Source organism: Eubalaena glacialis, chromosome 6 (assembly GCF_028564815.1).
Source record: "Eubalaena glacialis isolate mEubGla1 chromosome 6, mEubGla1.1.hap2.+ XY, whole genome shotgun sequence".
Taxonomy (NCBI): Eukaryota; Metazoa; Chordata; class Mammalia; order Artiodactyla; family Balaenidae; genus Eubalaena; species Eubalaena glacialis.
In genome coordinates, this window is record NC_083721.1 from 75593596 (window position 1) to 75605462 (window position 11867).

The 11867-nt window shown below is 50.4% G+C and overlaps 1 protein-coding gene across 1 annotated transcript; it reads right to left on the bottom strand.

Moving 5' to 3' along the window:
• Positions 1-8983: 8983 nt before the first annotated feature.
• Positions 8984-11422, bottom strand: HES1 (hes family bHLH transcription factor 1). Its single transcript, XM_061193257.1, has 4 exons — positions 11068-11422; positions 10833-10928; positions 10495-10582; positions 8984-9836 (listed from the first exon to the last, which is right to left on the bottom strand). The coding sequence occupies exons 1-4, from the start codon at positions 11173-11175 to the stop codon at positions 9286-9288; spliced, it is 843 nt and encodes a 280-aa protein (XP_061049240.1). The 5' UTR covers positions 11176-11422; the 3' UTR covers positions 8984-9285.
• Between the last annotated feature and the right edge of the window lie 445 nt (positions 11423-11867).

An 11867-nucleotide genomic window follows, 5' to 3' on the forward strand; every position in this document is an offset into this window, starting at 1 on the left:
AAGCCTTTGGGAGTTTTCTCTCGGTGACGTGGTTGTTTGGCTATGTGACTGGTGTGTGCTTGATGGGTTGGAGGGAGGCAAGACTGAAGGAGGTGAAAGCAAAAACCTCGAAGCTCCTGCACAAAGGCAATGACAAAGGAGGCTGAGATTCGAACAACAGGGAAGCCTGATGGTTCCCGGTGTCTTGTGGGATGCAGGGAGGAGATCGGTGGTGGGGTTGAGGAAGACGCATTAAGCCTGGGAAGACAGGGGTAGGACACCTCGCAGAGATGGGGACCTACTGACTTTCATGTGGAGATGGCCCGTGGGTGGCTAGGTCCACGGTCTGGCGCTCAGGACAGAATTTGGGATTGAAGATACCAGATTTGGTGGTGGTCTTCATGCAGATACCAGTCACTGTGGTGGGTGACGAGTGACAACAGGAAAAGGTCATGGATAGACTTTTCAGGGAAGCAACCTTAATGCGTAGGTCGCGGGAAAAAAATCCCATGATAGATGTTGAGAAGTCACCAGAGAGGTTGGAGGAAGTCAGGAAAAAGGGGCGCCAGGGGGGCTAAGGAAGGAGAGAATGTCCAGGATGGAGTCTGCACATGGTCAGAACCTCACAAATGTTGACAGAGGAAAGAACAAAAGAGGGACCATCTGATTTGTTCACAGAGGGAGGGGCATTCAGAAGTCTGACTGCAGGGATAACAGTGAGAGAGAAGTGAGGCAGGGGAGGCTACGAGCTAGAACTAGAGTCTAGGGTCCTTGGTGAGAAGGGAGGAGGGCAGTCACGGGTGGAGAGAGGGGTGCAGGGTGGTGGAAGCTGGCTCTGAAAGACGGTAGAAAAATGAATGTATTTATATGCTGAGGAAAAAGTAAAAAATGTAAAGGAGGTTGAAAATTCAGGAATAAGAGCTGATGTTTTGTGGGCCACATCCTTGATGAAGGGGAAAGGCATCCAGAGTGCAGTCCCTGAGAAAGAAGGGAAGGATGGAGCCAGGTGGAAGTAAGCTTAAGGGGAGAAGCCAGGACCAGTCAGAAGGAGAGCTGACCAGGACCTGACAACCAAGGAGTGGGAGAGCTGGATGACACCAGACTTTTCCCCGCGGAAGGAAAAGCCCTGTCTGGGCAAGGGTGTTGGGGGGGGATGGCACTGGGAATAGGTCCTCACGCTGCAGCCCTGGGACCCGCACCCCTCATTCCCCTACCCTGCTTCCTACCCTACTCACACGTGGAGTGGGCACAGTGATGTGTCACCCACCCAGTAGGCTCAAAGGAAAAGCAGAACCGGCAGTGCGGGGGTGGGGGGGGTGGGGGGTGTTCATACCGAGGCTGCAGGTAGAGTGGCATTTATTTAAGAGAACAAGTTTCCAGAGAGAACAGTGGAAAGGCTGAGGAGGGACTAGCTCAGATGAGGGGCAGCACAGAGCAAGATCTGAACCCGTGGCTGGAGGCTGTACGCTGAACATGAAAACTTGGCTTTTAAAAAATTAAGTTGAGGAGCTTCCCTGGTGGCGCAGTGGTTAAGATTCCTCCTGCCAATGCAGGGGACACGGGTTCGAGCCCTGGTCAGGGAAGATCCCACATGCCCCGGAGCAACTAAGACGGTGAGCCACAGCTACGGAGCCTGCGCTCTAGAGCCCCCGAGCCACAACTACTGAGACCGCGAGCCACAGTTTCTGAAGCCTGCGCGCCTAGAGCCCGTGCTCCGCAACAAGAGAAGCCACCGCAATGAGAAGCCCGCGCACCGCTCGCAGCAACTAAAGCCCGCGCGCAGCAATGAAGACCCAACACAGCCAAAAATAAATAAATAAATAAATTTGTTAAAAAAAAAAAAAAGTTGAATTCAACCCCACATAGGTTAGAAACAGTTGCTATGTCTCAAGATGATCAATTGTTTGAAATCCAACTTCTATTTTTAAACTAGCATATGCGTGTAAATATGACTATAGCCTCAGGTCTTTGTATAGGAGCTGTGTGAATATTTGAGGCAAGAATGACATTTTAAGTTATCCTTTATGAACTGCTCCCAGCACTAAACTGTTTCAAAATGTCTCTTCTTTGGATGGATACTCCCTGGTTTGAACTTAAAATGAAATCTCAATGAGATCACAGTAGTTTCCAAGTTCTCTAGATGATCATACATTATGCTCCTTTCCCATCGTGCCCTTCCCCCAACTCCAAAATAAGAAAACAAAAATAATCCAAACGAGTCTTTGGTTTCAGAGTTTTTTAGAGGCTTGCTCTCCTCTGTAAGGTATTAATGGGCAATTCCACAATTACTTTGTTATACAGAGTTTTAAGGGAAATATCTGTTTGCTCCTTCAAGATTCTATTTGTATGAAAATAATCTTATGGGTCCTAATTATGGAACAGGCACAGGAAAGAATAACTTCTGTTCAAGAGTATTTGTTCTTCACAAATCTGGGGTACGGGAAGCCTTCCTTTATAGTTTGTATCTCATCCCTGATCCCAGATATCTATTGGGTATTCACTAAAATGAAGAAATGCCTCGAGTACTTTTACTTACTTTTACTCCTAAATGTCGTATATGGTACTTGCTTCTGAAACTGATTTGACGTGGCACTTACCCTCTCCTGGCCCCCTTAAGGAATAATATTCCTGTTTTACATTTTGATGCCATAGGGACAAATGTATGGCTTAGGGGAAAAGCTGATAGAAGAGAAACTACCAGAAAACATCAAGTTTAGGGTGGTGGTGTTTGTCAATTGAAGTAGTTTTTCTCTAGGCTGGAGGTTTTGTCAACTGGATTTATAAATTTCATGTCTCATATTGATGACTAAACTAGCAGAATTAGTTTAACATGAAAACAGATCACATTTGTCAATAACAAAATAGTAAACTACAAAGAATGTTCCTTAAATAACATCACTATCATTGATACTTGCAATTCTAAAAAAAAAAAGAAGATTCATTGATCCCTGCTTAACTAAAGGCAAATTACAATTGGAAACATATCCAGACATAGAAAGAATAGCTGCAGTAAAGCCTTATTATTAATTTAGACTTCAATTATTTACTTGAGCTGCAAATCATGGCTCTTCTTATTCTTACTATAAAGATTTATAGTATAAATAATACTGCAAGAGCTATGTTTAACCTGCTTAAGAGAATACAGTCTTTAAATGACTTTAGTGCATTAGTTTTATGAAAGCAAGCGCTTCTGTAAACTATGAATTCAGACTCACTACAAGTATTTGCCAAGTTTACTGTTCTTCCTCCTATTGGATATTTAAAATTCAGATTTTTCACTAATTCAGACTGACTTCACTAATTTCTTCTTGTTTAACCAGACTAATTCAGTAAGTTTAGTTACTTCAGTAAGTGTACCAGTGGAAAAACTCTAACCAGCTGGGGAAATATGTTTCCTAAATGGAGAGAGTCTGGTAATCAACAGACCACATTCTCTTTTCAGAAAAGAAGTGTGTGAGTGAAGGGGGGGGTGGGGAGAAAGTGCTTAGGGTGAAGAGGGAAAGTGATGGCATTTTTAACTCTTGCTATTCTGTTTTCCAAGTAAGATAACAAGATATCACAGCGAAGGATAGGGTCTCAGTGGCAGATATTAGATACATCTAATCCTGTCAGATGTAGTCTTCCTTTGATGGGTCACACAGTGAACACGATTCTCACTAACACAGCAGGTCTCCAAGAAAACATGTGGCCTATTTCCTTGCAACAGTGGAAGTACAGGGCCCATGCTTCAGGTCTGTTTCCAAATCTTTAACTGCAGATGAAAATACCTGATGTAAAATCATCCCAGGACCTTGGTTGAAAGTTTTGAAATGTGCCAGATACAGGTTCTTGTAGATACAGGTTCTTGTAGCCACATCACAAGTGTCAAGCTGTAGAGGCACACGGAAGCATGCTGAGGAGATAATCACAGACTGTGGACTTGAGAAGGACTTCAGAGACTTCTGGTCTAAGCTTCTCACCTTGTCAGTGAGGAAACTGAAGACCAGAGACTTAAGAGGACTTGCTGAGCATCTCACAGGCAGTGGCCAGTTTGGAACCAGGATTCCCTGACTCCCCGTCCATTCCTTGACCATATCAAGGTGACTCTGCTCATTCAGAAGATATTAGTATTGTAAAATGATTAATCTTAAAATTAACCATTTGACACTAATTTTTCTTAGGTAGAATTTGACTAGTTATTTACTATACCAGCACTTTCTATGGTCACAAAAATTTATACAAAAATTAATCATGATTTGGAGGCCACAAAAGTTACCTGTTACGACGTGTCACCACCTTTTTGTACCACCAGTGTACACTACTCCTCTTTTATGGCACTTAACATAGAGTAATTAATTTTTTTTTTAAATTAGTCTGTTGGGCCTACTAGACTGTGAGCTTTATACCTACAGAGATCATGCCTTTCTTCTCCCTTTATTTCCATGGTACCTGGTTCAATAATTATTGAATGCATACATGAAATTCAGAACCTAGGGAAGAGGCAGTGGTGCTTTCACATGGGGCCCGGTGCAATTACAAGCAGCTCCTGAAATCACTGGGCAAAGGCCAGGGCTGGCTTTCCCGTTTGGTGAACATCCCTCACTGTGGCTTAGGAATCATTAATAGCTGACATGCACTGGGGGCTTACATGCCAAGCACCACTCTAAATGCTTTGCCTGCATTTATGCATTTCATCTTCACAACCCTATGCCATACCACCCTGTGAGGTACAAATGACACGTACGGTACAAAGGAGGCACAGAGAAGATAAGTAATTTGCCTGGACTTACAACCTAGACAACCTGAAGCCAGATCATGTGCTTTTAACCTCTGGGCTATTCTGCAGTCCAAGGACTGAAGCAGACAACCTTGGCTCTATGTTTTTGACCTCTGAGCCAATTCATATATTTGAAAATTTCAGTACAACCATGGCAAACTTCCTGAAATTCCCCCAAACTGGACTTACATATTTACCTCTCTCTGCGTTTTCCCTCACAGTTCCAGTCCCATCTCTTCCTGTGGAACGCATCTGTCACCTCTCCGCTTCAGGTGCCAACTCTCTGAAGACCTTACCCGGTTTCCTCTCAAATCAGAATCAATCTCTCTGTTCTTAGGTGCCCTTTGTTGAAACTTCTTTTCTGGCACGTCCCACATCAGGTCGGGGGTGAGTCACTTGGATGTTTGTCTGTCTCCCCAGCTAAACTGAGAGCTCTGGAAGGGCAGGGGCTGGGTGGGACTTAGTGTTATCTTTTTAACGCTTGCAGGGGGCTTACTGGGCACTTAGTAGGTGCTGGGGTTTTCGAAGATGAGATTCCTTTTTTACGGAGTCGCGAGTTGCCGTCTGTCGGCTCTTTTTTGGGACGATGGCTCTTTTTTGGGACGACGGTGTGCGTTGAGCCGCCCTTGCCCGACCGCTCCCCGCGCCGCCTCCATTCCCCCCCACCGCCTCCATCCCCCCTCCATCCCCCCCGTCTCCATCCCCCCTCCATCCCCCCCTGTCTCCATCCCCCCCTGTCTCCATCCCCCCCTGTCTCCATCCCCCCCCACCCCCGCCTCCATCCCCACCCCACCCCCGCCTCCATCCCCACCCCACCCCCGCCTCCATCCCCACCCCACCCCCGCCTCCATCCCCACCCCACCCCCGCCTCCATCCCCACCCCACCCCCGCCGCCCAAGGCCTGGCCTGCCGCTTGGCAGGGCTCCGGCGGCCGCGAGGGCCTGTGCTGCCCTGACACTGGCCTCGGCCCAGTTTCCCGGCTTCTAAATGCGGCCCGGAGCTACCGGGGGAACTGGAAAAAACACTGGCAGGCGGCCCCACCCCCGGGCCCGGCGGGCCGGGCGGCCGCGTTTCTGCGGCTAAGGGCCTGCTGCTTGGGAGGCGCTGGGGCCGCGGGCGGGGAAGCGGGGGAGGCGGCCGGGCGCGGGCGGCTGCCTGCCTGTCAGCGGGAGCGGGCGCGGGCTCGTGTGTCAGCGGCTCCCTCCTCCCTCTCCCCCCGCCGCCGCCCGCCCGCCCGCCGGGCCTCCCGGCCTCCCGCCGCCGCCGCCGCCGCCCGCTCCCCCCGCGGCCTGGCAGGCTGCCGGCTGCACAGGCGGGGGTTCGCGCCGTTCTCACGACCTCTCAGGTTGCCTGAGCTCATCTGGGAGCTATTCATTTCCTGCCAGAAAGCAGCCGGGCCTGCTAAGCAAACCACCTTGGCTGCAGGGCCGCCGGGGCTGGCCCGGCGTGGCCGCCCCGGCCTGCTCCCCGCCCGGGCCGCGGGCCCTGGCGGCCTCCCTGGAACCCCCGGCGGCCCCGGCGGGCGCGCGGCGGGGGCAGCTCGGCCGCCCATCTGGTTGCACTTAGGAGCCGGGGAGGAAGCTAGCAGCGGGTTGTTACCGGCCAAGGGGTGTGGGAAAAGTTAATTGACTTTAATGACAGGTTTCCCGGGACGGCGGTGACGATGAGGGGGTCCAGCTTAACCCCTGGGTCCCCACTCCAGCAACACGTGGGGTGCAATGGGGCGCGCCTCCCAGTCGCGGCAATTCACCGCTTAGAGAAGGCGCCCGTCTAGACCCAAGAGAGCCCCCTTCCAGTTCAGCGCCTTTTCCGCTCCGGATGCTGCCGGGGACGGCGGGGGGCCGGAGCCCCGAGGGTCTCCATTGAGAGGCTAATGCACGCGGCAGCGAGGCCGGCGGCCAGCATCCGGACGTGGAGCTGGGAGCCGCGCCTGATCTCCAGGAGCCATCGTCACCGCCCGGGAGCGGGGGAGAGGGGCTGCTGGGTGCGACCCGAGGCTGTGTAATTAGTTCAGGCCCGAAGGATCCAGGTGGGGGCCAGATTGAAGCTTCTCCTCTCCCCCAACTAATTACTCCAGAAAGAGCCTGGGTGCAGGAGGGCACAAGGCCTTAGACATAAACCCACTCATTTTACGGACTTGGAAATGTTCCAGAGAAGGGAAATGACTCATCCAAAGTGACACAGTGAGTTTGGTGGCAGAGCTGACACAAGAGCCTGAAAATCCCCATTGGGGCCTAGGGTCTCCCCTTTCTTTCTATATTGTACAGAAATGCCTCATCTACTAGTTTAAACCCAAATTCAGGAAAAAAAGACCATTTTCAAACTAGTAATTATTTTCAAACGAACAAATGTTTACTTCTTTTCCTTAATCACTCCCCCCATATCTGTGTGCTTTTGATGATATTAATAAAAATCCACTCTTTTCAGTTGTTCCCCTTCAGCACAGGGAAAGACAAAGAGATTTAGTTTTGAGTTGATTTAGTGATCTCACTGTGTGTGTGTGTCAATTTTTAAGAACATAAATGTACTTCTATAAAAATGAGACCCTGTTGTCTCCATTATTTCTGCTGGGACACTTCCAGCGGAGCCAGAGGACAGATTTACCAAGTGAAGCATTTGAGCTTGGAATGGGTGTCTTAAAAGAGCAATTGTTATTATGTTTGTGTTTAAACAAGAGAGAAACGGCAGAAAAATGATATGATAAAGAAGGCTGTGTGTGTATGTGTGTGTATTTCTCTGGGGGGAAGGTGTGTTGGACACCTTTCACAGACACAAAATGAGGCAAGTAGGAGCCAAAATTTTTAAAGTATCTTTTAAACCTCTCACTCTAGGTCTGAAACTGGGTGGAAGGTATTTGAGAAAACTGACTGCTGTCTGCTAGATCATTCCTGTGATAGAGCGGCTCTCCACACTGGCCTGTGGAAAAGGCCAGCTAGGCGGGGGAGAGGTAAAGCTTTTGAAACAAGACAGAAAATCGTTGGCTTTATCTTTGTTAGGAAGGCTTCAAAGATTGATCTCTCCCGCCTCATCCTTCTCCTCCCAGAAGCCCTTCCAAAAGAAGGGGGGTGAGAGGAGGCTGGCGGGAGGGGCCGGGCAGGGAGGACGACTGGCCGTCGGTGGGGGAGGAAGGCGCGTCCGCCAGACCCACAGCGCCGCTGATGTGTCTGGTCTCGCAGGGCTCGTGGTTTTCATTTCCCCAACACCTGGATGCAGTCAAACACCTGGCCAAATCTGACAAAATCTGACAAGCCTTTGTGATGGGATTTGGAAGAAATTCCCTGCAGATCCTGGCACAGTTTAAAGCTGTCCGCTTTGAGTTAGGACTTGTTAAGGAGGGTTATGTGAGCTGAAACCGGAGACAACCCTTTTGCTTCTATCTGGAGCCCACATCTTGCCTGGAAATGGGGCATGACCAAGCAAAGGGGTCGCTTGCTGTTTGTATTAAAAGGGGAAGATGGCCTGTGTGCTTGCCAGCAAGGCCCCCACATGCTTTCTCTATTAGAGCCAAGCACAGAAACTTATCAAAAACATATGTCTGGTGTTAATCATCTGGACTCGGGCTCCACTTGGGAGTCTAACTAGCTGTTCCTTGGCAGAAGGAATCTGTTGACCTTCTCAGCTTGCTTGAAGAGGGTGCAGAGAGGCATTTCAAACTTTTAGATGCTGGTACAGAAAATGTCTAGCTGCACCTAAAGACTAATTAAAGGAAGACTCCGACACTTGAAGGCTGGAGGCTGCAGCTATGAAGACTGTTTTCACTTGGATGTTGGTGAGCTACCCCAGGGCAGTAGTGGTGCAGGAGCCACCCGTAAATGTGCAGCGGGCAATAGTACTGGATTGATGAACTTCATGAATTCAGCCCTGTTCCACCCTCAGAAGGAGCTAGTATGACCGCCAGGACTGAATGAACTACCCAATTGCAACTAGAAAAGTTTTTGAAATCCTTTAAGAGATTGACCACAAATTGATCAGGGAAGCCGTATCAGATGGGTTCTCTCACAAATTCAATGGAATTTAGTTCAAGGAGGGTTGGTAGAAGGTTGGACAGATTTTTTAAAATGTTCTTTTAATAACAAAAGAGCCAATTCCTGAATTCTCAGATTACATGTAATTCAAATTCTGCCCGAGACCTTCTTTTTTACATATTCTGAAATAATCAGTTCTAAGACATAAGAGCATTCACTCTTTTTTTTCTTTTATTATATTTTCTCAAATAAACTTCCCAAAAGGAAGATATTTTAAGAGCATTTTCAAACATCTTTGGCATCACATAAAAAAGAAATCTCGTGTAAAAAACGAAATGTCATCTGAACTTTTATAATACAAAGGCGCAATCCAATATGAACATATAAAATATATACAAATATAGTGCATGGTCAGTCACTTAATACAGCTCTCTACAAAAAAGTAACTTTAGAAATTAAAAAAACCAAAGTAACCACTTAATCACAAAAGTCGTCCCTTCTTTCCCAGCCTCCAAGTTCCTGTTTAGTGTCCCGAGGGAAGAGAGGTGGGTTGGGGAATTTAGGGGGAGGGGTGGCCTGAGCCCCTCAGTTCCGCCACGGCCTCCACATGGAGTCCGCCGTGAGCGAGGGGCCGCTGGAAGGCGACACCGCGTTGGGGCCCACGGAGGTCCCGCTGTTGCTGGTGTAGACTGGGATGACTGGGCCGCTGTGAGCGAAGGCCCCGTTGGGGATGAGGAAGGCAAACTGGCCGTCAGGAGCCGGCACCACCTGGAAGCCGCCGAACACCTTAGCCGCCTCTCCAGCCGGGCTGCCCAGCTTGCAGGGCGCGCCGCCGGGAGGGGGCGCCGCACCCCCGGGGATGGGCACGAGCGGCGGAGGCGGCGCGAACGGCGCGTGCTGCGGACCTCCGGGTCCCGGAGGGGGTGGCGGCGGCGCCTGTAAGGCGGGGTGCGGCTGCCCAGGGTAGGTCATGGCGTTGATCTGGGTCATGCAGTTGGCCAGGTGGCCGAGGAGCCGGGTGCGCACCTCGGTGTTAACGCCCTCACACGTGGACAGGAAGCGGGTCACCTCGTTCATGCACTCGCTGAAGCCGGCGCGGTACTTCCCCAGCACGCTCGGGTCTGTGCTTAGCGCGGCTGCGGGCCAGAAGGAGACAGACGGGTCACCGAACAGCCCTGGCCCCGAAGCCGCCGCCTCCGCCCTGGGAGGTCCCCGCGGCGCGCCTCCCTGACCACCCGCCCGCGGAGCTGCCTCTTGGCTACCGGGCTGGGTTTAGAAAAACCATCCGCCTCTCCACACTAGCTTGGCGACCGAACCCGAGACGCTCCCTCTCCGTTCCCTGTCACTCCATTTAAACCGATCTCAAGCCTCAGATTTGCCTCCTCCCCACCCTCGCGCGATGTGACCTTGGATAATGCCCTTCCCCCCTTCTCCACCATCCTAGCCTTATTTCCCGTTCAGTAGTGGGGGAGGAGAGAGTGTTAAATCAGATGACCCCAGGCTCCACGCAGCTTAAAAACCGCCACGGTTCCAAGTCCTTTCGCCCCCACCCGCTTCCCCCACTGCCAAGCCGCCCGCCGCCCTCGCTGCTACAACCTCTCTCCCTCCCTTTCCGGAACAGTAACAACTTGGAGTTGTGGCTATAAATAAGCCCCAGACCGTGGGAACGCAAGAGTGAGCCAAGGCAGTAAAATGTAGCTGAATGCCTCTCACAACCACGGGCGGAAGTCTGGAAGAAATCACCGCGGAGAGAGATGGACGCCCGCAGAGGGGGACGCGGCGAGCCGCCCTCACCCGTCATCTGCGCCCGCTGCAGGTTCCGGAGGTGCTTCACTGTCATTTCCAGAATGTCTGCCTTCTCCAGCTTAGAATGCCGTGAGCTCTGCACCGAAGAGAAGGCAAGGGAGGAAAGTGAGAGCCCCGCCAGCGGCCTCGGAGTGCTGGGGGTCCCTCCACCCCCCCGGCCGTGGTGGCGACATCCCTAGACCCCGGCTAGAGGGGCTCAGCCCTCCCGCCTCAGAGAATGCAGTGCAGGCGGAGATCCCGCTGGCAAGGGGGTTTCATTCTTAATACCTGAGAAATAGTATTTTGGTTTTTTATTTTTTTTTAAAAAAGCAGAATTATCCACTTACATCTTTCTTAAGAGCATCCAAAATCAGTGTTTTCAGCTGGCTCAGACTTTCATTTATTCTTGCTCTTCGTCTTTTCTCCATGATAGGCTTTGATGACTGTAAAGAAAAAAAAAAAAAAAAGAGCGCTGAGTTCCCATGGGACCTGCCATTTCACCCCTTGATTTTAAGGGAGAAAGGAGCCCCCAACCCCGTCTTAATCTCTTGGGGCTGCAAGAGATGCAGGTACTGCCCTTACCTTTCTGTGCTCAGATGCTGTCTTTGGTTTATCCGGTGTCGTGTTGACACTGGCTGGGGTAGCAGCCACCGGGGACGAGGAATTTTTCTCCATTATATCAGCTGGCATTTTCTTTTCCTTCCTTTTTTTTTTTTTAATCCCTAGAGAATTTTATTTTTGGAGTTCTTCACACACAAAAAAATTGTTTTGTTTATGTCCCTTCTACTTGAGACTTTCGCGAAACTACTGAGCAAGTGCTGAGGGTTTATTACAATATCTTATGGCTACTTGGTGATCGGTAGCGCAATTCCAGGACCAAGGAGAGAGGTAGACGGGGGATTCCGCTGTTATCAGCACCAGCTCCGGATCCTGTGTGATCCCCAGGCCCTGGCGGCCTCTATATATATCTGGGACTGCACGCGAACGGCTCGTGTGAAACTTCCCAAACTTTCTTTCCCACAGTAACTTTCAGCCAATGGGAGGAGGAGACACGCGGCACCGCTCGTGGACCGCGCCCCCCCATTGGCCGCCAGGCACAAGGCCTGGCGGCCAATGGCGCGCGCCTGAGCCCGGGGCACCAGAGGCTACAACGTCAATCAAAAGGATTTTAACCCTTTGCTACTCTCCCTGCTGGGCTTTGCTTTACAGAGGATTTTTCCGCATTGGGTTTGCTCTAGTCTAGTTTATTTCTTTTGGGGCTAGGGTCTTTGCTCCTTATTTCCGTTCATGTGTAATAGAGCTGCTTTGACGCTAAGAAGAAGTTCATTTGAAATATATTTTTAAAAAGGTTTAGAAGGGCAAGGATAAAAGGTTATAATTGC